Below are 27,426 nucleotides of genomic sequence, written 5' to 3'. Positions count from 1 at the left end.
CTGGGGGTTATAAGTTGACCACCAGTTATCAATCCACTACAACCACAATGGTTGTTTCTGCCTGGTTGGGCCCCAGAAACCGAGAGAGGGGGAAGAATCCCACTTTGGCAGCGGTGGGGCAGCCCAGAAGCTCAGGATCTGAATGCCATCATCTCTGGGTGGCCATGATGACAGCGGGATAAGTCACTTCCTCCGTTCTCCAGCACACAGAACTCTGGGTCGTCAGTATAGGCCCTGGGGCAGGACCATGGGTGTGGGGAGCCAGTGTGAAAGGGGGAGCAAAGAGGAGGAGCTGGAAGAAGCCGAATCCCCGAGAAAGCAGAAGGTCCCAGGCTCTGCTGCGGGTGCCCTTGACCTGCTCTCAGGAAGGAAAGACCTTCAGGCTTCTCCGGGCCTGTGTCTTCCTCTGTGAAATGAAGTTGGTGTTTGGGCAAAACATGAAATTATTCTTGTGCTCTTGACTTAGGCAACCAGCAATTTCGTATGCTGCAGCCTAACCATCTATCTGTAAAATTGTTTAAAGAATTAAATATGACAGTTGCCAGGTAGGAAGGTGCACATCAATAATCCCAGCACTCGGGAGGCTGAGGCAGGAAGACTGCTGTGAGTTTGAGATCAACCTGGACTACCTAGTGAGTTTAAGTCCAGCCTGAATCACAGAGCAAGACCCTATCTCAAAATCTGCACCCCCTCGCAGAAAAAATTAAATAAGACACTGTGGTGTGCTTAGGACGATACCTACATAGAGAACTATTTAATAACAAGTAGCCCTCTTGCTACTATCCATATTTTTCACTCCTATCTACTATTATGATACTAGTGATAATAATGACGCTAAACACGACCAGTTCTTTCACTCATTCTCCCAGGACAAACCCACAACTGCCTGTCACAGAGCACACAACAAGTTCCCAGGACAGGAGTCGCAGGGCTCGATGGCCCCCAAGACCCCTGGGTGTGAGTCTTGTGCTGTCTGCTGACAGGATTCAACATTTGGGCACGCAGGGACATGAGGCAGTGCTCTGCCCCTCTGGGTCACTGCGAGTGTCCTTGCCGGGAAGGCCCTGCGGCGGCGTTACCTTGCACAAGCCACAGTTAATCCTGACCTTCTCTCTGACGGTGGTGTTAAGCTCAGATGTCGTGCTGAACTGGGGCGATGGGTTTTCTTAATGCCAAGGCGGGACTGCACGTCAATGTCAAGTTTCACCTTTGCACCTGCTCAATGTCCTGACCACAGCTCATTTGGGATCCTGACTTGGTTGCTTAGTGGGTTCCCCATCCTTGCAATAAGCAAGGCTGGCTTCTTTTGAAGGAATCCAGGAAGATGAGAGGATGTGTTTGAAGCCAGAGTACTGCGGCATATCACCCGAGACTGCTCAGCCAGAAGGCTTGTGTCTGTGTGTATTTGACAACTTATTAAGTCAGAAGCCAAACTTGGTTATTGATGCTTCTGTCTGGCTTCAGACTTTACTGAAGGCTGACTTTAGTCTTGCTGTGTGACCATGAGCAAGTTGCTTCACCTCTCTGGGCCTCTGCTTCCTTATCTGAGAAATGGGGTTATAAACAATCTTATCCCTCTGGGATGGGAGGAAGGTTTAACTGAGGATGAGTTCCCGCTTGACTTCCTCTCTCTAAGCCTTAGTTTTCCCATCCAAGATAGAGGAACATGACCTTAGTGAGTGGTTGAGAGCACTTGATGAAATGAAGATCATCACAAGGTCAAGCTGGGGCCGCTTCCAGGTTCCCCTGAGCTTGTCTTTTTCCCCCGACCAAATGGGTGTGTGAATTCCTACCTGGCCAATCCATGACCCAGGACACTCAGAAACACCAAGTGGGTTACCACATGGCTCTTAAGGAATAGTGTCTCCTTTTTCAAAGAATTACGTATATGTATCTGTAGAAAACAGGTTAGAAATACATATTATATATTTGAAACTGACATTTTTGGTAGATTCCTTAAAAATTGTTTTTGAAATAGATGTGGAATACAAAATATAATATAAGCTAGGCATGGTAGTACACATGTCTAATATTCCAGCTACTCAGGAGGCTGAGGCAGGAGGATCACAGGCTCGAGGTCAACCTGGGGAACTCAGTAAGATTCTGTCTCAAAATAAAAAATAAAAAGGACTGGGAGTGTAGGTCAGGGCTCCCTAGATTCAATCCCCAGTATTGCAAATAATAGTAGTAATGATAATAATAATGCACACTGGAGTGGGACGTTGGTTGTGTCCAGGCCACATTAGTGCCACCCCACTGAGGCCTGGACGGGTGATCCTGAACCCATGCCTACATCCTCTTCTAGCTCTGCACACAGCTCAGATTCCCAGCACCTGGCACGCTGGAGGCACTGAAGCAGGGCGAATGTGTGACTTGCAGGCTCACCGGGCGCGACCCAGCCCCAGCCCTGGCCTCTGGCCCAGTGTCACTGGCACCCGGGATGAGGGGCCTAGGGTGGGGGAGGAAGTGCAGGCTGCTGCTGGAAGCACAGCACCTGGTTTCTAAGAAACCAGCTGAGGGGCAGGAAGGCTGGGGCAAGGGTGCTCAGGCAGCTTTTGCTTTCAGTTTCCTAGGGTTGGAGCAGGCAGATGCCAGGCTCCTCGATGAGGCAGAATATCAGGCATGGCTTCACAGGGTCAGAGGTGTGGGACGCGGGCCAGGCCGGAGCCTTGGGAGGTCTCCATGGCCCCAAACACAGTGACGGGGCGGGACAGGGGGCTGGCTGTCCCAGCCCCCTGGGGATGGGGATGTCGCCTGGCTCGGCCTCCAATGCTTCTCTCATTCCTTTGCCCTTGTTTTAGCTGCACTTGGGTCACTCGCTTCTCCACTCATGCGCTCACTGATTCCTTCACCTGCCCGTCAGGGTGCCCTTCCTTCCACGCCGAGGCTCTGTCCTCCCCCTGCCTTTCCCTCCCCTCCCCTCCCCTCCCCTGCGCTCTGCTCTCTCAATCCCCCATCTCCTTCATGCCCTTTCTTCGCTGTCCCTTGCTCCTCTGCCTCCTCCTTTCCCCACCCTCCCCATCTCTCTTCCTCCTCCCTCCCTCCCGCTCATCCAGAATCCCTCAAATTCCATCATCACCCCCAGACAGTTTTTAAACCAAATGCCCCTGCTCAACTTCTAAGAACGCTAAATCACTCCTTTCGTGTCACCATGGCAACAGTAGCCCTAACACCGTGGGTTCTGAGTGGATGCCTGCTAACATGCACAGAAAGACACACATAACGGTTTAGCTAATGGGTGTGAGTCTTACACCTAATGCATAAATGGGTGGGTGTGGTGTGCGGCACACCTGGGCCTCAGGGAGGGCATGTTTCTCACCCACGTGCCCCGGCACGCTCTCCACTGTTCCTGCACATGGCTCATCATCTGTGCTCAGTGTGGGACTATTATCCTCTCTCTAGAGACCTTCTTGGTAGCTGGCTTCCTTCTAAGCACTTTATAAACGGTAATGCATTGATTTCCCTCAACAGCCCATACTTAAATGGGAAAACTGAGGCAGTGGTTAAGCAAATGTGCTTGTATTGCAGAACTCAGGCTAGTGAGAGGGTCCTCTGCCCTCCTGGTGCTTACAGTCTAGAAGACAGAGCAAACCTTGGCAATAACATGTGAACGCTGACAGGTATGAACAGAGACAGCAGAGAGCCAGGAGGACTTCCTACAGAAGGCCCAGCAGAGAGCCAGGAGGACTTCCTACAGAAGGCAATGGCCCAGTTGAGTTTTGAAGGTTGAGCAGGCGTTTACGAAGGGAAGAGCAAGCAGGGGAAACATCAAAGGCTTTTCTCCTGGGGAGATCAAGAGATCCCGAGACTCCTTAGAAGCTGGGGATGCTGAGAGCAGCGGGGGCTGGGACAGGAATGGCAGGGCCTTGGAAAGGTACATGGGGGCCAGATGGCGAAGGGCCTCGCGTCCGTTGGGTAAATGGTCCTTTCTCGGATCTACGGCTGAGCCCTGCTGGAGCTCTGAAGTCACCCTGCTTGGTTGAGATGCTGTCCTTAGCCTGTCCTAGCCCCGGCCTCCTGGGCCGTTTGTGCACAAACGATCGTGACGCCCTCGTCTGCGGTGGCAGCAGAGGGGCCTGTGCGACCACAGGGAACAAGGCAGCCAGGTCTGCAACCTGGCGGTCATTCTGAAGCCCCTCCTAGCGCCGGCCGTGTCCTCAGGAGCCCCATCGCAAACTCAGCGAGGGGGCGCTCCTCCCTGCTCCCAGCCCTCGGCCAGCCCCTCCCACCTGGGCCTGAGGCACAGCCAGTTTCGTTTTGACCCACTTTCTGGGAACTGTGGCCCTTCCTGTCACCAGGCTTGGTGGAGAGGACTTGGCAAAGGCGAGACAAGTGGCATGGAGGTGCCCAGGGCTGGGTTTCACTTTTAGTGCCCCAAGCCGGGGATGGGGACATCGGGCAAGCTTGCCCTGGGAACACTGCTTTTGCTGAGCATTTACTCTGCCTAGCAGTTTCTAGTCACTTCCCTTAATCCTCTGCCCTGTGGCTGCTGGGTGTAGCTCGCAGGTGGGGAAACTGAGGCTCCGAGACAGGGAAGGGATGCCAGGCAGGGCTGTCTTTCTCCAGCATGGGCTGGGCGCCCTGGAGAATTGGTTATGGCTCTAGGTGGAGGGAGAGGACGTTTTGATAAGCATCAAGGCCCTTTCTCTCCTCCATGAAACCTTGACTTCCCATTTTCACGGCCGTGCGGTCTCACATCGCTGCCACTGTCTTCTCTGACACTTGCTAATATCTGCCTCTCTCCCTCCGCTCCCCTCCCCCTCCCCTTCCTTCTCCTTTTCTCCTCCTCCTCCTCCTTTCCCTTCCTTTCTCTCTCTCTCCCCCAGCCTCTCTCCACTAAACATGGACAGTATCTTCTGCTCAGAGCACAGGATCCTCCAAGACCCAGCCAGAACTGTCACTGTCAGGCTTCTGTGGCACTAGGGCTACCACAATGTGGCAAGTGACTCCGGCAGGCCACGTGTGGCCAGGACACGCTTCCTGGTATAACATCGGCTTAAGGCAACCAAGCAACTTGATTAGAAGGAAAACACTAACCGAATAACAGAACAGCTGGAACTTGGGAAGGTCAGGCAAGAATTCATAAAAGTGCAGTTCCAGCGATGTCTAACTAGCTCAGCTTAGGTTCAGCAGGAAGAAACATCTAAAAAGGAGGCTGCTGGTGTCAGGACACTCCCTCCCCCCAGTTCTGCTGCACCCACAATGTGATATGAGACACTTATTAACTCTGCAAAATTCGGATAATAATAATTGTGCTTCATACTGTTCTTGTGAGGGGATCAAGAGGGATACTATGCACGGATGGCTTAGAAAATGCCTAGCATCTGGCGAGCATCTGACATGACAGGCCTGGTACCCGCTGCTATCACTGGCACGTGGCAAGCTCAGAATGTGACCGTGTCTATCTGACTCCATGGCTATGATGATTTGAACAGATCTGGGCATTCATCATGTTACACAATAACAATAATTATTATAGTTCCTAAATTTGGGTGGTGATTTTCTCTTTTTTTTTTGCATTTGCTCAATCCCTATCACCTTGCTGCAGCAGGCCAGAATGCGTACTATTTGGGTCTAATTCTATTCCATAAATGAGGCTACTCCTGTCACAGAGCTCAAAGCCAGGTGCTGGGTCCTGGCTTCTTCTGTTCCTCTCTACTAGAGTGAAAAGTCAGCGGGGGGGGGGGGGAGTCAGTGAGAAGGAGCCTCTGAGGCTTTCCTCTCCCTCTTATGCCTCTGGCAGCCTTCCCGGTGCACACAGGTGTGGGAGGGAGTGCATATCTCACAGTCCTGGTCCCTGCAGGTTCCCTGGCAGGGCCAGGCCTCGAATGTCCCTGTGCTTGCTTAGGATCAGCTGTCTGGCTGCTTCCCATCCTGGCTCATCCTCATTTCCCTCCATAGTCCCCCTGGCTTCCCAGGGGCCCTTCCCAGGGTTCTTTCTGACCAAGCAGCCCTGATCACTGTCCCAGGCTGGGCTTTAATGGAGCCTTGCAAGTAAGTTACCAGCCCACTGCCTGTGGGGAAGGCAAGCCAAGGGAGAGGCGCTGAGCCCCAGATGAGTCTGTGGCTCTGAGTGTCCTCCAAGGCAGCCCAGGGAACAAAGGGACCAAAGCACACACCTGTGAACCCTTGAGCACACTTGTGTGTAGTAAGATCAAGGGCTTGGGCATCCAGTGCACCCGCACTCTAACCCCGGCGCTGCCCCCTCACACTTCAACAGGGATGTCCCTTCACCTTTCCAGGCTTCAGCTCTCTCACCATCCTCCCTGGGCCAACTGCTAGCACCCACTAGGTGCTCAGTAAATGGCGTTTTGCTGGGGGTAGTGGTACACACCTGTAATACCAGCACTCCAGAGGCTGAGGTGGGAGGATTGCAAGCCCAGGAGAATTTGAGCCCAGCCTGGGCAACTCAGCAAGATACTGTCTCAAAAAAAAAAAAAAAAAAAAGCATTCTTTCATAACAGCAGCAAATCAAGAATCATAACACAGAGAGGGTCCATCATACCTAGGAGGCAGCCACCTCACATTATGCATTTTGTTATTTAACGTCACTTGAGGTGGGGTAGTTAACCTCTTCCAGGGAAGGAAAAGACAGGAACTGAAAGTTGAGCTGGGACAGGGAAGGCTCAGTGTGACCGTTGGGCCAGGAAAGCCCTATCACCATGGCTTTGGCCTGGCTTGACTTGGGACATGTCCTCTCTGGGCCTTGAGATCTTCAGAAAGATCTGAGAGCCCTGCAGGCAGGACGCGGTAGGCAGTAGGTAGTGCACAGCTTGGAGATCACTTGGAGATCACTTGGAGATCACTAGGAGTGCTGACCCAAATGGAGCCAAGCAGTGCGGAGTGACATTGAACAGGGCTAAACTCTGATCCAGTGGGCTCGAGAGCTTGTAGTGGAGAGGGCAACGTGGTGACGTCATTAGCACCTGCACGTGGCGGCCAACAATGGCGATGCTCACCACCATGACTCTGCAGCCAAATGCCACCACACTGCACCAGACCCCGGAACAGCATATGGAAAGGCCTGGAGACAGGACCGAGCTGGTGAGTGCCATGGCGCACCTCTGGGCCTTCCTGGATGGTGGACTTCTGAGCCCTTGGAGGGCAGGAGTGGTGGCACCTGACCCCATCCCGGGTGCAGGAGGAGGTTGTTTTGGGGCTACCCATTCACTGTGGAGTCTGGAAGCCATGTTTCCCATCATGGTTGTGGGTCAGGTCACAGGGCTGGGGCTGGGAGGAGCAGTTTGAGTGCCTGTCTCAGGCACCCCATGTGATTTCCTTTGGTGAGAACAGGACCTTGACGTTCCTAAAGTCGTCTGAGCCCACTTTTGGGGAGGCTTCAGGTGATGTTAGTGGGGGGTCTGGTGTGGAGCCAACCAAGCAAAGGGGATGTAAGCGGGTATCCAAGTGACACTGCCCCGTCTGTCTCCTTTCAGGTCCCCCGTGTCCTTCCGCAGAGTTGAGGCCAGCTCTGCCCCGCTCAGGTGAGTGAGGCTCTTGGAAGCCCCTTTCGGTCTGGGAACATACGCTGTGGCTCTCAGACCCCAGCTGGGCGACTCACACATAGGGCTCCTGGCTGCAGCCTGGCCCACACTTGGTCCCAGCATTCCACAAGGTGGGGTCTGACAGGCTGGAGCAGAGAGGTCTCCCAAGATGGAGCCATCCTCCCCGCAGACACATACACAGGCAGGAAGCCCACACTGCCTCAGCGCATCCCCACCCTGCAGCCAGGGGATCTGGTCACATGTTAGATGGGGTCCCACCCAGGCCCCTAGCACACTTCAGATCCACTCCTGACAAGGCTGACAGGGTCCCCAAGTGCCCTGGACGCCACCCAGCCTTTTTACAGCGCCCACCCCCACCCTGCCTTTACTGCTAGAACCCATTCGCACGCAAGGCATTTGCCGTCCCCTCTGCCTCTTGGCCTTCCCCCGTGTTTACTGGCTGGCTTTGTGCTGTCATTCCAGTCACAATTTCAGTGCCATCCCAGAGGAGCCTTCCTGACCTTTCTCTACAGCAGCTCCACCCTTGCCCAACACCCTCTTTTCATCTGAGTACTCTCCTTGGAATGTTCTTGTTCCTTTCTTTCAAGGCCCTGCGTGTGACTCCGAGAGGACACAGACCAGATCCCCTCTGGCTTATTAATTCTTGTATCCTCTGAGCTTAGGCAAATGCCAGGAACATGTTTGTCACAGGAGCCTCCACCCTCACCTATGGAGCACCTCGTCATGCACAGATGCGTTTAGTGCCTGCTGCATGCCAGGCTCTGAGCGCTTTATGTCTAGTACCTCACAGAAGAGGCTTGGCGGACCACTTCCTGGGATAGAAGCAGGACCGGCTCCTCGGGGCGGGGAAATTGAACAGGGCGGGGAAATCCAACAGGCCGAGGGAGCCCAGGAATACGCATGTTCCCAGGACGCCCTCCTGTGTCCTCTCCAATTCTTTCGGAAACCCATCTGTTAGAGTAGATGGACCTGGTCCAAGTCGGGCCATCACTTTGGAGCTGTGTGACACCGAGTAGGTTCCACTTGCTCCTCAGTGAAATGGGAGCAGCGTCACCAGGTTGGGGGTGAGGCTGGCCGGAGGTGGCTCCTTCATCAGCCCTTCTCATTCCGGGAGTCACTCCTTCCTTCCTCCTGCTCGCCCCTGCTCAGTCCCTCAGACACCCCAACTCTGCTCTCACTTTTCATTTTCGTTCATTGACGTAAGTGCTGCTGAATCATGAAGTTGAGGTTTGAGAGCAACATACAGACTGCAGCACCAGGAAGCTGCCCGGCGCGGCGTGCGCGCCCCCCACACATACAGCTTTCTCCCCTGCAGTGCCGTCTACACTCGATTTCAGTCATACAGAGCCTGCAGCACAGCTCCTGGGGGCTTTTGGGTCACTTTACATATGCTAGCATGGACTTTTAAAAATGACTCATAAAGGGAAGAAGGGGCCAGCTCTGGAGAGCGTGGCCAGAGGGATCTTTTTCCTGAGCTGTTCTGCTTCAGGCCTTGTGAGGGGACTGAGCTTGTATATCAAGCACTTATGTGATGAAAATAGGAGTTCTGAACTTTTTCACAGTGGGGAAAACCCTTAGCAGATTGTAAACCACCTGCCAGTCCCTCCCTGTTTAGCTGAGGACCCGTTTCCTCCTCTCTAAAGTTGGGGACGTGACTAGTACTGAAGTCAGGCTGAGGTGAAGGTTGCGTGCTTTAAATAGGGGACAAGGGGGCTCAGAAAGGTAGGTGCTATATATAAAACTAGCAGCAGCTGCTGGTCTTATTATTATTACTGCGACCGTTAGGGGTGCATGGTGCTCGGTGGTACCCAGGTTCTGAAGCAGCACTGCCTGGGTGTGAAAAATCTGGCTCTGCCATTCGCTGGGAGCCTTCCTTTGCCGATCTGTGCCCAGGTCCCCATCTGTACACAGGGGAGGGACATCCAGCTCACCGGCTGGTGGGTGAGGATTAAACAGGATAGGGCCTGCAGTTGTGACTATTCACGCCTGGTCCCCAAGCACTGCCTTCTTAGAATTCTCCCTCTCTCCAGGCACTGCCCGGGGTGGGGGAGGACAAGGACAGATCACTAACCCACACAGCAGAGAGGGAAAGGGCAGTGAAAAAGGAGACAGTCGCAGTTGTTTGGATGTACAGATAAGACACCACCTCCTTCCCTCCCACCCCACCTACGGCCATGCTCTGAGATCCAGCATCTCTTCCAGCCACGCTCACCTGTGAAGGCTGCAGCCCTTTTAACCCCAAGACCAGCGCTGACTGTTCCGGTTCTATGCTGTACTTTCAAAACCTGAAAGGTATTATTAAACATTGGGACATTCCATTATAAACATGTCCCAGGCTGTAGCAGGCCATCCAGCTTCTAAAGATGGGGTGTGCTGTGCCCCTGAGGCAGTTAAAGCAAACCTGGCAGTGACTCAGTTCCCTGACTGTAGCCCGAGTTCCCACAACACTATCTGTCAGGCCCGCAGCAAAGCAGCCATAAACCCTGTGTTCTGGGTACTTTCTGATGATGTGGGTCAGCCCCACACACGTCCTACAGCACCCTCCCTCCCTGCTGCACAGAAAGCTGCCCATTTTAGAGGCAGAAGCAGAGGCCCAGGGAGGCAACGGGAATTGCCCAAAGCCACTGGAGGGGCCCTCCTGCCACCACAGACCACAAAGCCTCTTTCTGGCTCCAACTTGTGTGCTCACCAAAAAGTACACAAGACAACAGGGTGGGACGAAGGAAGTCAGAACCAGCCCTGCATCCTCATCATCCCACTGAAGTAGGTCTCCCTTGATGGCTGCGTCTCTGATCCGGGCAATACCACTCCTTCCAAAACTCATTGCGCCCCTCCCCGCCCCCGCCCTCTTCCTGGAAGAAGTTGTGGTCATAGAAGCAGAGAAGTTTCCTTTCTGTCATCCACTTCAAGCTGATTCTGAATGGCCAGCCAAAAGGGCCTGACTGTTATCTTTGACACAGAAGTGGTCAGCAGCAAGCTACTCCTACCTCGGGTTTCCTTTCTGTAAAGTGGGGCAGGAGCCTGTGTGGAATTCACAGGACCGTACCTCTAAGATTAAAGAAACGGGAGCAGGGGAAGCACAGACTAAGGCCTGGCACAGAGAAGAGCCCCACTGTGAGCTCCATTTTGCAGGACACACACAGTAACTCCACCAAAACAAGACCAGCCCGGACAGGCGCTCAGCCGCGAGCAGGCGCCAGCCCCACAGCGCACTCGCATACCACCATCAGGCCAGAGGTCCATCTGTGGTGCCCTCTTCCCTGGACTTGTTCAGAACCCAGGACAATTTTTGGCCAAAGTACACGCTCTAGAAACCTTTTTTTCTTTAAAAAAAAAAACTTTCATAATAAAGTTTATTACCTAAAATGGCTGTAAAAAATATAAAATAGGATTCTGCACAGCAGAAAAATAAAGCCAGAGAGCCTCCCCAACCCCTGGTTTGTGCAAAGATACTGGTTGTATGTAAACATGAAGAGGTAGGAGGTGAGTTAGGTCCTGGCCCCAGATAGTTAAGCTGCTACAACCAGGGGGACCCAGAGGGAGCACCAGGAGGGGAGTGCCCCCCAAGAGGTGGGGAAGGGTCTGCAGCTTGGTCTTCAGCTGAGAGCAGAAGGTGCCTTGCCCCCCACACCCACTCCCTCCAACCCAGGTGGGGAGGGCACCCATTTACTCTAGGCAAATAATAATAATTAATAATGGAAAACAATAAAGCGCCCAGTTAATGCTGCGTGCGCGCGGGCGCGGCCAGTCAAATCTGGAAGGGGAAGGAGGTCAGGTAGTCTCGGAGGACTGGGTTGAGCGGGATGCGCGCCAGGTTCTCGCGGCCCACAGTGGCCACGATGCGCTGGCGGCACAGCTCCTGCAGCTGCCGCACGCGGCGCTGGCGCAGCGGGGCGCCCAGCATGCGGCGCGGCGCCGCCACGTAGTGCTCCAGCAGCTCGAAGAGGCAGTCGAAGCTCTCGCGGCTACCGTCCAGGTGGAAGCGGCCGGCCTGGAAGTGCACGCGGATGCTCGTGGGGCCCGAGGCCATCTTCACGCTGAGGGCGAAGAAACAGTTCCGCTGGCGACTGTCGCGCACCAGGAAGGTACCCACGGGCTCGGCGCGCAGCCGCTCGTGCGCCCCGTGCACACTCAAGGGTCCCCAGTAGAAGCCACAGGCGTCGAGGAGCGCGCTCGTGCGCGTGATGCGCCGGTAATCCGCGTGAGAGCGGAACGTGCGGAAGTGTGTGTCGCCGGGGGTCGGGGCCGGGGCCGGGGCCGGGGCCGGCGCCGCCAGGCAGGGCCGAGGGCGAGCGGGGACCGCGGGCGAGGAGGAGGAAGAGGAGGAAGGCTCTGGCCGCCGTCGGGGCTCTGCTGTCGCGGAGATTGCATTGTCGGCTGCCACCTGGTTGTGTGCTACCATCCTACACGAGGGGCCAGCCGGAAGGGAGGGCCATAGCGTCCGGGGGTGCGCTGATGAGGAGACAGAGGCAGTGAGCCGGCGCGTCTGGGTGGGGCTGCAGGTGAGGGGTCACGCGGCGGCAGGAGAGGGGCGACCCGGCCCTGGGGGAAGAAGCCGGAGCACCAAGTCCACGCGGCCCCCGAGCCTCAGTAGGCGCCTCTGGAAAACGGGTTTCTCGGCCCGAGGAGCCCTTCCAGGCGGCTGGGAGCGGAGTCCAGCCTCTCGGTGGCTGGGAGAGGGGGGCGTGGAGAAGTGCCCGACTCCAGCAGCTCTCCGGACTCCGCGGTCCGCCCGCTCGCCGCGCGGCCGCCGCCTGCTGGCCACGCTGGGGTTTGGCGCCTGATCCAGGCGCTTTGGGCAAAGGCAGGCGAAAGGCCGAGCTGCGGGGGCCCCGCGCGCGGGGGGCGCGCCCCGGGTGCTGCTGGCGGGGGCCAGGGGTTTGGCGGCTGCGACTCTACGGCCGGCTCCCCGACCTGGCCGGCCCTCGCAACCCTTCCCTTCTTCCACCCTCCCGCTCCGTGCCCGCTGCCTGCTCACCTGGCGGCGGGGCGCGGGGCGCCGCGGGAGGGGCGGCAAGGGACTCCGAGGCGGCTCTTGCGCATGCTCCGGAGCCAGCAGCCGCGCCGCTGCCACGGCCGCAGCTCTCTCTGCTGGTGCCCGCCCCTGCGCCAGTCTTTTAAACCGGGGCTTGGGGGCGTGGCCCCACGGAGCCCCGCCCCCTGTCAGTTTCGTTTTCTCTTTCTGCGGTGGTGCCTGGAGCTTGCAACTCCCACCTCAGCTCCACGCTGCGTGGGACCCTCCCGAGGGAGGCCCTGTGTCCCCACCTCACCGCGAACCTGTCGTAGCATCCCTCCGTCCAGGGGCTCTGTTCCGCCCCAGGGTCTCCTGGCCTCTTCTCCGACTCCTCCTTGGGACCTAATAGCCTCACATTTGCCCCGGGTACCTTTGGTCCCTGAGTCCTGCAGTCCGGCCCTTCAGAAAGGCACCGACGCTGACACGCCTCCTTTCCTCCAGGTGCCTGCCTGCTTGCCTTCCTGCCTTGGGCCAGCTCGAGCCGAGCCGATCCTTCCAGGAAGCTTCCGGAGGTCTTCCCGTAAGCCCCCGCCCGGCTTTCCCAGCCGCAGATCCAAAGGCCTAAAAGGCCCCCCCTCCGGCCCAGCAGGTCTGAGCCCCTGGCGCCCGTATCCTCCGCGCCCCTCCCGGCTGGCCGCTGCGCCTGGTCTTGGCTTGGATTTCCCAGGAAGCGGTGGCCAGACCACAGGCTTCAAAGGAACCCTTCGGCAGTGTGGGAGGGGCGCCCGACTCCTACCTAACCCAGTTCCTCGGAAACGGGGCGCGGCCACATAAGGGCCCCAGTGGCTGGATTCACTCTTCTCGGTGCTCCTGCTTGGAGAAAGCTTGGAGAAACAGGCTGCAGTTTGCAGTGGCCAGCGGATAGGGTCCTGGCTCCTGCCCTCCTTGTTTTTATTTTGGAGAGGGGAGAGCTGGGCACCTCCAAATGAGACCAGTGAAATGTGCATTCTCAGAAGTGGTGATCCTGAACCCCGACTCCCGCCACCTTATAGATGTCCCCTTGAGCTGCTCAATGAAGCATCTGCCGTTCATAAGCCCTCCCTTGCTCCACCCCCACATGCCTTGAACTTGTGCTGGAGGGCTGGTTTGTGCAGCTGTGACTTAGTGATTCTTCCATGGTCGAAAGCCAAGGAGTAAATGCCTGGCTGGTACCTTGAGCGTTTTCGAATGAACTCCAGTGGGGAGCCCCAGAGTCAAGAGTGGCCAAGCGAAAGATGTCTGTGGGCTGAGGGCTTGGTGACTGGCCTCACACTGGCATACACTGCCCTCTACAGACAGCTCTCAGGCTGCAGCCCAAATGGCTCCTCTGGACTGTCCTGCTCTAGGTCTCCCTATCCCCAGACTGCCTCAGTTTTCTCCTGAACACTGGCTGGTGACCAAGAACTAGCCTGGCTTGGGACTGCACCAGTTCCTTAAATTGGTGTGGCCGTCCTGGATCTGATCTCCAACAGAGGGTGAGAAGAGGTGCTGAGCCGTGCTTGAACTGGGGGTCAGAGGCTGTGGTCGTTCTGAGAGGGTGATTGAGCCCCTGCTAGGTGGGTGGGATGAGGCTTGTTGGGTGGTGGTAAAACATAAAGTACAATCCTGGTTAAAAGCTAGGCTTTGAACCCAGATCCACTTCTAGCCCTGCCACTTTCCAGCCTGTGACCTTGAGCATGGAATTAGCCTGTCTGACTTGATTTTTGCATCTGTGAACGAGGATGACAGTATCTCCTGCACGGTTTGTGTGGGGATTCAGTGAGGAAGGGTATGGTTCATACAGCTACCCTGGTATGTAATATATAGGCATCCCTGTGTGCCTGTTGGTGTGACAGCATGTTCCTTGGGTTCACTTTAGAAGCCCTAGCCCAAGGAGTGTGGGCCAGAGAGGGCATAGCAGAGCAGCGGAAGGGAGCCTGCTGGCAGTGGGGGGTAGCACACGTCGTGTGTGCTGGGATTAGTGCTCTTGGCCTGGAGAGGGTGATCAGGTTGGGCTGGCTCCTGTAGGGTTTTCTCCCACCCAGTGCTGCTCCCTGGCAAGCCTAGAGGGAGGCCTATAAATACCTGATGGTTCTAATACTCCTTCCACTCCCACACTGGCAGCCTCAGTGGCGCCTCAGGAGAGCTGCCATCTCTCCCCCAGCCTGGGGCTTCCTTTCACCCCCGCCCTCGCTGTCCATCCCCAAGGAGCCCCACCTTCATTTCATGTACTGTTATCCCAAGCTGACAGTGTGCTGAAGGCTTCGCAGTCTACACCACTGATTTTGCAGAACAATCCAAGCCACCCATCTTAAATATGTGGAGACTAAAACCCAGAGGCAGAGCCACTTGCTCAAGGATACACTGTTCAGAAGGGGCAAAACTGGGGTTCATGTCCCGATCCATGCTTCTGTAAACTCTGTCCTGGACTCCACTGCTGGGGGTCTCCATCCTGGTCTGTCTTAGGTCAAGAGAGCTATCTGTGTCCTGGGCTAGCCTGGTGAAGAGGGGAGAAAGGCTTCTGCTTCTCTTTCGTTAATAAGCTTGGGGAGGCTGCAGATCTTGCATCAGCCATCTTCTTCATGACCCTGGGCCTTCTGAGTCTCGGTTTCCTGACCTGTACAGGGGGCCTGGCCCGTTCTTCCCCGCAACTAGGTTGCAAATCCCTGGGGAGTCAGGCGCAACTTTCTGGGCACTGGTTCTCCTCATAACTCCCAGTGACAGTTGTATGGCTTTGGTTTCATTTTCTGGTGTTCTGAGTTCAAAATGAAACCAAATCCAGATGCCAGAATGGGAAAAGAAACATACAGCTGCCTGCCCACCCTGACCGGCTGGGTGCTAGGCTCACAGGGAGCCTGCCAGTGGGAAGCTCAGACTGCATGGCAAGACTGACGCAGATTCTGGCTCCAGGCCTGCTGCTGCCCAGCTGCGTGAGCTTGCTTGAGTGTCTGACCCTCTCTGGGTCCCATTGATCTCCTCCGCACCTTGGGCTCTGAAAGTTTTGGACCTCACAGAACAGCAGTGTGTGCACAGCCCAGAGCACAGTGAGGGTCACAAGGCAAAGCACCCTGTGTCCATAGCTTGCCAGACACAGCCTCCCATGTGAGACAGTCCAGCCCTGGTAGCCAGCCCTGAAAGGGCCAGGGCAGCATCTGAGGAGCAGAGATCACCCTTGGCTTTGGGAGCTCAGGTTTTCGGTTTCTCTTTCCAGCCTAGTGTCCTCCTGCTGGGAAAGCAGCCCTTGCTGGGGACATCATTCTGAAAGTGCTCTGTGCCCTGGTACTCTGGGGCCCTCCTTTTCCGGTAACCCCCAGGCTTGCCAGATTCCTGTGCAGCCTTAACTTTGCCCCTGGGACCTGAGCCTCCAGCCCAGGGTGGGAGTTCTATTTTTTGCTGGTCTGAGTATAAATATGTCACTTCAAAAGTGTAGGGGTTGGGGCAAGCCTCTTAGCTCCTCTGTGCCTCAGTGTCCTCACCTGCAAGAGGGGGGTCATTCACTGAGTGCACTTGAAACTCAGGAGGATTCAGGCAGACCTGGAGGAGATAGTGAATGTACAGGATCACTCAGGCCTGTTGGGATTAACAGGCGGAATGGGAGTGGCTGGACGTTTGTGGGGTAAGATAAGGCAGGCAGGGGGAAAGGCTGCTGGAGACAGTGATCTGGCACTGCAGTCTTTCTAAAAGAGAAAGGACCCAGTGGCAAGGTGCTGTGGTGGGGATAACTGACAGGCTTGGGGGTCAGAAGGGAGATGGGTGTGGTGGGTGTAGAGAGCAAGGGATGAGTTTGGAGTCTGTGAAGTATAGGGGTGACAGGGTCTGGTTCATGAAGGAGGGCCCTGTGGGGTGATGGGAAGGGGTCAGATTTGATGCTGAGGGAAAGACATTGATGGTAGGCATGGCTTACTGCGCCTGACCTCTACGGTGTCCCCACACCACGTCCTGAAGTGGTTGCAGAGACAGTCCTGAGGGAGAGTTGGGATGCTGGGTTTGGAAGGAGCTGCATGGGAGACCTGGCCTGAGTCCTGGGGCTGGACTTTGCTCTCTGGGACTCAGAGCAGGAATTCCCATTTGTTCAGCCCCTGCTCTAGGCCAAATAATAATGTTTTACTACATGATCTTATTTAATCTTTCCCTGGTGCTGTGAGGTAGAAATTGCATGTTTCCATTTACCAGGCAGGGAGCTGGTAGGTGAGGATATTTAGGGGGGTCCTGGGGCCCAGAAGGCCTCTGTCAGGTGCTCTGTTGAGTCAGGTGGACCTTTGCTCCTCCTGTCCCCACAGTGGGAAGGACTGTGTGTGGGAGTGGGGTACAGGCTGTTGGCATCCACGTCCACAGAGAAAGTCTGGAGGTCCAGAGAGTGTTGATACTAGCCTATGGCTGGCTCCAAAGTGGCACATTCCTGGGAACGTGAGGATATGCTTAGCCCATGTGACCAGGGAAGGAAGAAGAACCAGAGTGGCAGATGACAGTTGCTGGTGTTAGCATTTCTGACCTCCAGAAAGCACCTACTGCTGTTAACTCCAAAATGGGGGGAGGCAGGAGGAGTCTTCTGAGAGCTTGCCCTCATTCCTGTCCCCCACCTGTGCCAGGTGGGGAGGGCTCCCAGGCCACAGCCCCCATGAGGAGGCTGTTAGAAGGCCGGCACCACATGAATCGGGAAGTGGGCCCAGCTCTCCTGACTGGGAACACCTCATTACTGGAAGCACAGGCCAGCAGCAGCCCTCCCATGCTGAAAGTGGCACCTGGCCCAGCTGGAGGAGGTGAGCCTGGGTTCAGTCCTGAGGAGTGAGTGGGACCTGGCAGCTGGCGGGATGGTCAAGTGCTCTTGGAAGGGAAGAATGCAGTAGGAGAGGTTTTGGTTCTGTTTTGTTTTGTTTTTGATGCTGAGGATTGAACTCATGGCCTTCATACTGAACTACATCTCCAGCTCTTTCTATGATTTTTATTTAATCTTTAAAACATTTTAAATGTTTGAGACAGGGTCGCACCAAGTCGCAAAGTTGTCCAGGCTGGTCTTAAACTTGTGATTCTCCTGCCTCAGCCTCTTAGAGGCAGGAGAGTGAGGACAAGAGCAGCAGAGCTGAGACTGAGCTGCAGGAGAGGCCTGAGGGCTGGCGTGTAGGAAGAGGCTGGGCTTGGCCTCCCCCTGCCCTGGGGCGGTGCAGCCTTCTGACCACCTTGCCCGCAGCCCCAAAGGCCACTGCCTTGGCTTCCACATACCTGTGCTGTCTCTTCAGGTTCCACAGAGCTTTGCTGAGATGAGTCGGATGCTTTCGCTGATAGTCCCATGCCTCATGTAAAATAAGACGTTTTCCCTGGCTTAGTATGTGGCATTGTACAACTTTTCTTGTATTCATATGCAAAAGTGTTTTTACCTCTGAATGTAGAGTTGCTTGTGTGGGATTCCTGCCCCCCCCATATGCTTCCTCCCACCCTTTTCACCCCACAGCGTGTGCTGGCCGTCTAGAGAGATCATGTGTAGATCCCTGCACTCATTTAAAAGACTGAGATTCGTCACAGGGGACTCCTTGGGTTTACTGGGTTCACACAGGTGACGTTTTGTGCTCTTAGAAACAATGTGGTCCTGAACCTCCCTTACAGGTTCATGGGGCACATGTATGAAAAACAGTTGGCCCACTTTAAATGTCAGCAGACCCTGCTCTGATGCCTGCTGCTCCACCTGGGCGCCTTTCCACCTCAGCAGCGACACTCAGCAATGTGTTCCCCGTTCCTTTGCCAGTACTTGTTATTATCAAACACTTTGCATTTTTGCCTATTTGATGATTTTACAAGTAGAATCATCAAATAAAGTCTGCTCCATCTTTCACTTATTACTAAGGTACTTACGAAGCTCCTAATATGAGCTAGACACCATGATCAGTAGTAGAGATGTGGCGATAAGCAGATAAACACAGGGGCCCCAAGTCTTCACAAAATGTGAGATACAAGTGAGGAAGACCAAAGAGGCTGAGTGCCACCTGGGGTCACCCAGCAAGGGCAAGTAGTGGGGGTGCTGGGGTTTGGAGCTGCGTGGCTGGAGAGTTGAGGTGCTTTTCCTTTGAATCTTACCTCAACCAGGGTCTGTTGCCTTTTTCCATGACTGCTTCCCCAGCCCCACCCATCCCAGGACAACATTCCCTTAGTGACCCTTAGTGACCATGGGCCAAGCTGAGTTTCATTTTCCACACGCTACTTATTCCCACTACCCCCACCTAACTTACAGCCTTCAACTTTCAGTCAAGAGAGGTCCCCTGCAGAATTGTGAAGTGTGTGTGTGCACCAAGTCCCTATAAGGAAGGTGATCATTATTTTCTATATGTATGTATATATATATATATATATATATGTACGTATGGAATATGAGATGCAGAGGGAGGGAAAAGAGGAAGGGGATTATAAAAAGATATTATACACATGTACCAACTCCCCATGATGAATGTAATCATTATTACAAATGTGGACCAATTGAAAAAAATAGGTCCCCTTTCATAATCCTCAGACTCTCCTGGCAGCTGAATTTATGTTTTTCCATTTTCTAAATTTGGGTTTCCAGTTGGCCTGCCCCCACCCCACTGCCATTCCATCCCAGACTGAGCACATGAATGAAATCTCTGGTTTGACTTTTTTTCCTGTCATTATGTTCGAGAGAGGGTGAGTGCTGCAAGTGCTGGTCTGTGTGCGCCGTGTGCATGTCTGGATGCGTGTGTGCATGTGTGGCTGTCCGTGCGAGCAGCAGGGTCCGCGTGTGAATGTAGGTCTCTGACTGGGCTTGTACGGCTTTTTGTGTATGTGACTGAGTGTGTATGCCACTTTTGTCTTAGTATTGGCTTCTGGGAAACATGGGTTTAAAGATGGTTCTGTAAACCACACATGACCAGTCTGCTTCCTTCTGTGAAGCACAAACCATGTCTAACAGGAGGTCTCCTACCTTCAGTGATTTTATGACAACAGGATATGGCCCAGAGGTGGTTTTCTGGTGAGTTAACACTTTCATAAGGTTCCATCACGGGGATGTCTGTGCTCCCCCTGTCACTTCTTCCCTGTTTTGTGCTTCCAAACCAGGCCCCAAAACATGTGACACCAGCCATGTGTGGTGGCGCATGCCTGTAATTCCAACACACAGGAGGTTGAGGTAGGATTGTGGAGAGTTTCAAGCCAGCCTGGGCTATGTATGAGTTCAAGGACAACCTGAATTACAGAATGAGACCTGTCTCAAACCAAACACGATAACATTTGACACCTTTATTAGGGGAATTGAAATACTAACTCAAGAATAGTCTTCCAGGGTTCAAGCTTTAATCCTTGTTGCATAGAGATCACTATGGTAATGTGTTCCTGGACTTTATCATGGCATACAGTGATGGCATTTCTCCTTAGGGTGAAACTGACACAGGAAGGAACCAGAAAGGCTGTCTCAGTTGTGTTTTCGCCCTAGAGGACAAAGGGGTGGGAAAGGGGCCTTTAATAGCTAAGCTCTGCCTGACATCACTGAACTCCATCCTTTAAACCTTAACTGCTTATTTGTAATTGAATATGGACATCAAGAGGTAGAGCTTAAACTATCATCAAGGTCTTTTTGACATGTGAATCCATCCATCATCCCTTCCATTTATCTCCTCATTCATTAGTTCACTCATTCTCTCCATCCATCCAACATTATTCTCTCCCTCCTACTGTATTAGGTCTTCCATTCAGTCCGTTCAGTTGCTCCAACTAGCCAACCACATGCAACCAGTTCATCCAACCTCTGATATCTTCCCAGCCTTATCTAACCATCTAACCAGTTGTCTAACCAGCTAATGCATCAGTTAATCCATTTATCCAAGTGTCACAGCCATACGGTGAATCACATCCATACAACTTTCCTATCATTCCACCAATGCATCTATCCATCCCCTTCTATTGCTTAGCCATCTACCTAACCAACCTAGCAAATTACTGACCCGCTCAGCCTGTGTCTCCCAATCAGCCTGTCCCATGTATTCAAAGACCCAGGGCATCAGTGTGTTGGACATTCAACCTGCCATGTACACTGGTTTTCTCTCTACCCTTGCCCATGGTTCCTGTTATCTGGTGTCCACCTCACTGCCCCAAACTTAAGTTCCCCCTTTCTCTGGGCCCAGAACCTTCCCACCTACTGGAGTAGTACCTGAGCTCCGCCTCTTTGATCTGTATCTCTTCATGTTCCTCCTGGCCACCTTTCTCTTTACCTTCCTTGTCAGGGTCTTCTTTCTGTTGCTGGAGCGCCTGCGGTGGAGGCTGGTCCCAGCAGGAGCTTGGCGGATGTTCATGGGCTGTCTGTGGTGCCGAGGTGGTGGGCTGGCACTGGAGCTGGGCCTGGGGCTGGGCTTGGGGCTGGGCCTGGGGGTGGGGCTGAGCTTGGGGCTGGGGCTGGAGCTGGGCTTGGGGCTAGAGCTGGGCCTGGGGCTAGAGCTGGGCCTGGGGCTGGAGCTGGGCCTGGGGCTGGAGCTGGGCCTGGGGCTGGAGCTGGGCCTGGGAGTGGGGCTCCGGCTCACAGGGCCAGGTGGGCTATGGTGGCTGGGCAGGCTCTGGAGGCAGCCCCTGCACTGCTGGCTGCAGCTGCACTGGTTGCAGGTATGACCCTGAGGCTGAGAGATGCTGTGGAGCTGGGGCTGAGTGGTGGGAAGGGTTGGCATCCTGGTATCTGTGGAGGCCACACCTGCAGGGGCCTCCTTTCCCAGCTGGCCCAGCTTCACAGGGGCCCCCACAGCCCCTAGTTATATAGTCAGGCTGATTGTGATGGCACAGGCCACAGAGGGTAACAGATGTGACTGGTAGGGACAAAGCCCCTGCCCTTTGCCCTCAGCCCCAGGGTGGGGCAGCTCTCAGGGACACTCTGGGGTTTTCTGCCCCATCTGCCAGTGAAGCATTGAAGCCCTGATGTCTGAGGGAGCCAAGTCCATGCCTCACCTCTGCTCCTTATTTCCAGCCCTGGACACTCACCTCTCCAAGCCCCAATCTCCCCTTCTTTATAGGATGGGGATAATAATTTCACCCACCTCATGGGAGATTGGAAGAATTAATGGAAAGAATCTAGTCAAGCAGTTCACTCAGGCCCATCTCAGAGTCAGAGCCCAGTAGATGCCAGCTACAGCACTGCTCCTGTGCTTTTCCATCAGGGACCCCGGTGAGTGGTGGGTGGTGGGTAGGAGTTGGACCCTTAGTGTCCACCCAGGTAGGTGATGAGCAGGCTGGATGACTTATCAGTTGGATGACAAGAGTAACTGAATGGCTGATGAGCAGTCCCAGAAGATTTCAAGTCTAGGGTCTCAGAGGCAGGCTCAAGTCCCCATTTGCACTGATGTCTGGTCCGGGGTAGGTTGTCATGGTTAACAAGGTTTGGTTTCCTTATATGACAGAGGGGCATCTTTCCTTCTTCCCTGGCATTCTGGTGAACCATGATGCCAGCCAGTCCCCGGGAGGCCCTGAGTGCCATCTGCCTCCTCACCCCACCATCGCTTCTCATGAAGCCTCTCTGTGCAGTTTCGTTCCTGATGGCCCTGCTCAGACACCCCAGCATTGCGAGAAAGCCTGGTTGTTTGCTGAAACTTGAGGCCATTTGCCCAACTTGGTCTTTAGGGAGTCCACCCAGAGCCACCTCCATCCTTACGCATGGACGTTGGCCCCTCATCCTCCTGGGGTCCCTGTCTCCCTGGCCCCCACTGCCCTCCTTGAAGCTCTGAGCCCACTTCTGACTTTGCTGCCCAAGTGTAACTTTGCCTCTTGCTGTGTGCGTTTACCATGGCGGCTTTTATGTAAATCTGTTTCTTAATAAACATGTCAAGTCGTCTGTGGTGGAAATCACCTGATTTACGAGCCCTTTCTGCTCACTGGGCTGGCCACACTTTGCAGGCGGCCTTGTCCAGGAGCCTCAGTGACACTGTGGTATGGAACGAATGGTGACCCCAAATCTGTGCCCATGTAACCCCTGAAATCAGCCAGCATGACCCTGTTTGGACTAAGGGTTTTTGCAGATGTAATTTAGCTTAACTAAAAGTCTTGAGATGAATTGGATCATTGGGTGTGGCCTGCATCCATTGGCAGATGTCCTTATAGAAGATGGAAGAGCTGATACAAGAAGGCCACACACACAGAAGACAGAGGGTGGAGTTCTGTAGCCACCAGCCAAGCCCCTCCTGCAGCCCCTGAGAACTGGAATAGACAAGAATGCTTCTCCTTGGGGAGAGGAGCAGGGTCCTTCAGACGCCTTCATTCCAGATTTTCTTTTTTTTTTTTTGAGACAGGGTCTCACTATATAGTTGAGGTTGGCCTTAAACTCACTATGTAGTCCAGCGTGGCCTTGAACTCGTGGCATTCTCCTGCCTCAGCCTCTCAAGTGCTGGAATTACAGGTGTGTGCCACCACTCTCAGCCAATTCTAGTCTTTTAACCTCTCAAACTGTGAGATCTGTTTTTGGTGGCTTCAGATGTAACACAACAGCCCTATGAGACTTAAGCACCCTGTGAGTCGGTATGGTGATTACCGAGGGAGCAGGCTCACAGAGGCTGAGCAACCAGCCTAGAGGCCGAGAACTCATCAGTCACAGAGCCATGTTCAGATCTGGGTCTAGCTGTCCCTTGTAGTCACTGTTAGACCGGCAGGGGTTGCAGAAGGCATGCAGATTTCTGCTCTGCTGACCCTGCCTGCTGTAGAGCTCTGCGGGTTTCTCACGGGAAGTACACTGGGCCACACTGTGATTGCTTTCTGGATCTCTGGCCCTCTCCAGGGCCCCCACCCCTCCCTGCTGACCCCCCACTCACTTCTCCACCTTCAAGAGGAGGTTGCTGCCAGCTGTCAGGGCCAGCTCCTCCTCCCCAGAACCTCTCCAACCCCCAGCCCCCACTATGGGCTGCCCAGCAGAGCAGGACCTGCATCAGGGACCCTGGACACTGGCATGGCTGGGAAAATGAGCAGGCAGGTGAGCTTAAGGGATTTGGACCAGAGAATGAGGCTGGCCAGCCAGTGTCCCTTGTTGCAGGGGTGAGGTGGGGGTGATAGGACAACAGCCCTTCCACTGTACCACCATCCCCAGGCCCCAGCCCATGGACCCCAGCCCTCAGCAGGGCCCTGCTCCCCACCCCACTGCTATGCCAGGTCCTTCTGGGGCCACATGGCTGCTGCTTAGGAAATGTGAGGAAACAGGTGGACCCCACTGGTCATTTCCTTTGAGTGATAGGAGTATGGGAGCTGGGATAGGTGCGCAGCAGACGCTGGCAGCTTCTTGATGAAACTTGGCTAGAGGACCAGAGCCTGGCGGTCCGATGCACTCAGGGATGTGGTCCTTGCTGCCAGTGGACCAGTGGGAGGGAGACAGGAGCGAGCCGTTCTGTGGATGCAGAGGGCCCCAGTGTGTGAGGATAGTGGCAGAACCAGGTGAGCAGCCAGAGCTGCCTGGGAGGTAGATGGGACCTGCGGGAGCCCGGTGGCAATGCCTGTAGTAGTTAGACACTCTGTCCATGCCAGGCATGGTCCTACTGGCATCTTGGTTAATGCCCCACTCATGGCCATGGGTGGCAACGAGCCTCAAGAAAGCAGCGGGGGCAGGCAGAGGCTCGGAGGCAGTGACTTGCTGAAGGTCTTGGGCCAGCAGAAAAGAAACTGAAGCCCAGGTGTGCGGCACTCCCCAACCAGTGCTATTCGGGAAACCAGTGTCTGTGCTCAGAGCAGCGGGATGGGGTCCTTCTGGGTGCTCTCACCAAATGTGCAGAGAGACCCCCATCCAGAGAAGGGATGGCCAAGATGACTTTGTGTTTAATTTAGTAATTAATTTTTATTGAGATAATATTCATACACCTTTATAGGGTATAGTTTGGTGATTTGACACATGTACATGATGTATAATAATCAAATCCAAATAATAAACATTTCCTTTTCTTCAGATTTAATCATTTTGGAGGCTGGGGATTTAGCTCAGCGGCACAGCGCCTGCCTGGCAAGCGCGAGGTCATGAATTTGATTCCTGGTACAGGAAGAAAAACCAAAACAAAACAAAACAAAAACCAGATTTAATCATTTTAATGTGTTGAGACTTTTGTATTCTTATTCTCTAGTCACCTGGAGTATGACATAAGCTGCTTTAATAGGTAGTTACTCTACTGTGCTAGGGAAAACAGAACTAATTCCTCCTTTCTGTGTTTTATCTTTCTATCCTGCTTTGTCTGTCCTTTCCCAGCCTGGAAACAGCTTTCAAGACAAGGCTACCAGGCGCTTCCACCTCCTGCAGCAGAGAAGAGCAGAGACAAGGCCATCGTCCCCACACCCTCAGCCTCACACCCACACAGGCACACTCACACTGCACACACCTGGGAGGGGAAGGGACACCAGAGAGGAGGGCTCCTTGGAGACTTTTTATTGACTCTTTTCTGAAAGTTCTCACAGGAACGGCAGCAGCACCCCTCACTGGGACGTTCTCATGGGTCAGGAGTGCGTCTGCTTGGGCTCAGGGCTCTGCTGGGCCTCGGGCTTGTCCTCAGCATTCTCCTCCTGCCCGGGCTCCATCAGCAACAGCTTGCCCTTCACCGGGAGCTGCTCCTCCTCCTCTTCCTCTTCTTCTTCTTCCTCCTCCTCTTCTTCTTCCTCCTCTTCCTCCTCTGATGACAAGGAGAAGTTATCCTGACTCACGCAGGCCAGGAGCTTCTTCATGGTGGATTCGTGGCCCCTGACATGGCCCCTGCCGTGGCTCGTGCCGTGGCCTGTGCCGTGGCCGGTGCTGAGCTTGGTGCAGCGGGAACCCATTGCTCTCCTTGGCTCTCTCCAGACTAGAAGGGGAGGCAGCTGGGAGGAGCACAGGGCCTTGAGGGTGGGGCATGGGGCGCTGACATCACAAAGGGCTCCTGAAGCCCACTCCCTTCAGTCACCCCAGCCCCCTCCCCCCTCAGCCTCATCTGTCAGGGGAAAGTCCTCTCTTTTGCTGGAATGAGACTTTGGGGTAAAATTTCTGGAAGCAGGAGGCATGTCCCAGAAATGTCCAGCAGAGAGCCGCTGATACTTTGCAAAGATGCGGTCAGAGTAGTGGTTGCCTTAAGGTAGAGAGGCACAAGGGAGCCTTCTGGTGGGGCAGGAACGATGGGTTTCTTGGCCTGCCTGCACTATCCCCTTGAGTTATATATAACATAAGAACCCTTGCAGGACTGGGGTGCAGTGCTTAGCATGCACAGTGCCCTGGCCCTATCCCCAGTGCTCCAGAAAGTGTGGTCCAACATCTGGAAAGGCAGCAGCTCATGAGCTTTGGGGGATGCTTTTAAAGTGTCTTGGAAGTGCCCCTGGGCAAGCTGCTTGTGCCCACATCACATGATTTTGCACAGGCAAGAGCTAAGGATCTCCGTCATAAGAGTGGTTGGTCATTGCTGAGTGCTAGAAATCCATTTGTGTGTGTGTGTGTGTGTGTGTGTGTGTGTGTGTGTGTGTGTTTTTCCAGTACCAGGAATCAAACTCAGGACCTCGCGCTTGCCAGGTGGGCCCTGTGTCCCTGAGCTAAATCCCCAGCCCCATAGAAATCCATTCAGATCAATTTCTGTAGTGACTCTCACAGGTTTCCAAAGGATCTGAGGTGGGGAGACATGGCCCTCTGGCAAGTCTCACACAGTGGGAGAACAGCCACAAGCCGGAGTGAATCCTCCCCGCACCTGACACAGGCACACCCAGCCTGGCCCCTCCTACCCCTGGCCTTGTGTTTTCATTCCTGCTGGAGCACCTCAGACCTGTTTTCCACCTCAGGGCTGCAGTTATTTTCTGCTCCCCATTAATAAAGGTGGCTTTTTACTACCCTGAACAGGAATAAATGTCACATCACTATCCCTGAAAGGGCAGGTAAACACAATGTGTTCAGGTTCAATAATGTGACCTCTGGCACGGTGAAGGGATGTATGACAGAAAGGACAGGATTGCACCACAAGCCACTGCCTAGGAACCCATCCTCCCAGACCCAGAAAGAGCTTCATCCAGCCCCCCAGAAGCGCTGCCTGCACAAAGAAGACCTTGTAGTCAGTGAGTTCTTTGTCAAGCTTTATTTGGCAGGTGACTGTGCTCATTACTCAGATCTTCTGGGGTCCTTGGAAACTCAGGGTTTAGGCATCAACGGAGGGGTGTTATGGCACTGTTTCTTGAGCAGGTGACTTCTGTAGCTTCCAGCAGGGCCCGGGAAGGTTTAGTGGTACCTCCCGCATCTTCTCCTCCTGCGTCTTCTGCAGGCTATTGGGAAGAAAAGTTGATTTGGGGTCATTGGGGGGATCTGGGTGGGGATGGGGTTTAGGCTCAGACAACAGTGGAACCCCAGCCTCCCTCCTGCTCTGCTGTGCAGCAGCATAGGTGCAAAGGGCCTGGGGTTGATGGGGCGGAGTTCAGGCAGACCTCGGCGTCGCCTCCTGCAGCTGCGTCTCCTGCAGCTGCGTCTCCTGCGCCTTCGGCAGGACCTGTGCCGCCTGTAGATCCGGTATGGCCTCCTCCGAGAACAGCGCCTGCGCCTGTGGTAGCGACCTTTGTGTGTCCTCCCGTAGGCCTCCCCGTGCTCTGGGCTCAGCCCCTGCTCCTGCTGCTGGCCCTCACCAGACTCCTGGTGAGGGTGATGGCTGGGGCTCCTCACTCGGCAGCGGACCATCGTGCCGGGAGATGGGCAGCTGGGTGGCTCCGGGCTGAGGCTGCAGCTGACCTGGGGAGGAGGGCTGAGGCCTGCCCACCTGCTCTTGCTGTTGGTTGGTCTGGTTGGTGGGGCACTCGGGGCTCGTATATAAAGGGGGCCCCCACTGTGACCTGGCAGCCCATCCCATCATTGTCCCCGCTCTGCCCAGGACCCTCTGTGAGGGCAGTCAGGGCAGGGGGTTGCAGTCCTGGCCCAGAGGCCCTGGTGTTCTCTGGTAGCAGGTGGGGCCCTCAGTCACAAGAAGGAAGCTTCTTCTTGTCCACACCCAATCCTCATCCTGCCCAGTGGTG

The 27,426-nt window shown here is 54.6% G+C and overlaps 4 protein-coding genes and 1 long non-coding RNA gene across 5 annotated transcripts; all 5 read right to left on the bottom strand.

Annotated features, from left to right (window-relative positions):
• Positions 1-10,828: 10,828 nt before the first annotated feature.
• On the bottom strand, positions 10,829-12,601 carry Socs1 (suppressor of cytokine signaling 1). Its single transcript, XM_005391166.2, has 2 exons — positions 12,484-12,601; positions 10,829-11,957 (listed from the first exon to the last, which is right to left on the bottom strand). The coding sequence occupies exon 2, from the start codon at positions 11,905-11,907 to the stop codon at positions 11,254-11,256; it is 654 nt and encodes a 217-aa protein (XP_005391223.1). The 5' UTR covers positions 11,908-11,957; positions 12,484-12,601; the 3' UTR covers positions 10,829-11,253.
• Positions 12,602-14,530: 1,929 nt separating this feature from the next.
• On the bottom strand, positions 14,531-19,592 carry LOC106149318. The gene is made up of 4 exons (XR_001235415.1): positions 19,406-19,592; positions 17,698-17,768; positions 15,954-16,011; positions 14,531-14,974 (listed from the first exon to the last, which is right to left on the bottom strand). It is a non-coding gene; the product is annotated as an uncharacterized LOC106149318 (long non-coding RNA).
• A 299-nt stretch (positions 19,593-19,891) lies between these two features.
• Positions 19,892-22,112, bottom strand: Tnp2 (transition protein 2 (during histone to protamine replacement)). The gene is made up of 4 exons (XM_013517647.1): positions 22,109-22,112; positions 20,907-21,211; positions 20,627-20,873; positions 19,892-19,908 (listed from the first exon to the last, which is right to left on the bottom strand). The coding sequence occupies exons 1-4, from the start codon at positions 22,110-22,112 to the stop codon at positions 19,892-19,894; spliced, it is 573 nt and encodes a 190-aa protein (XP_013373101.1).
• Positions 22,113-24,832: 2,720 nt separating this feature from the next.
• Prm3 (protamine 3) lies at positions 24,833-25,317 on the bottom strand. The gene has a single exon (XM_005391167.2). The coding sequence runs from the start codon at positions 25,231-25,233 to the stop codon at positions 24,916-24,918; it is 318 nt and encodes a 105-aa protein (XP_005391224.1). The 5' UTR covers positions 25,234-25,317; the 3' UTR covers positions 24,833-24,915.
• A 1,171-nt stretch (positions 25,318-26,488) lies between these two features.
• Positions 26,489-27,207, bottom strand: LOC102003182 (protamine-2). Its single transcript, XM_005391168.2, has 2 exons — positions 26,848-27,207; positions 26,489-26,688 (listed from the first exon to the last, which is right to left on the bottom strand). Exons 1-2 carry the CDS (start codon positions 27,092-27,094, stop codon positions 26,645-26,647), a joined length of 291 nt encoding a protein of 96 aa, XP_005391225.1. The 5' UTR covers positions 27,095-27,207; the 3' UTR covers positions 26,489-26,644.
• Between the last annotated feature and the right edge of the window lie 219 nt (positions 27,208-27,426).

The sequence above is a fragment of the Chinchilla lanigera genome, unplaced genomic scaffold, assembly GCF_000276665.1.
Source record: "Chinchilla lanigera isolate Chin_1 unplaced genomic scaffold, ChiLan1.0 scaffold00041, whole genome shotgun sequence".
In the NCBI taxonomy this organism is placed as follows: Eukaryota; Metazoa; Chordata; class Mammalia; order Rodentia; family Chinchillidae; genus Chinchilla; species Chinchilla lanigera.
This window is presented reverse-complemented; position numbering and strand designations above follow the sequence as displayed.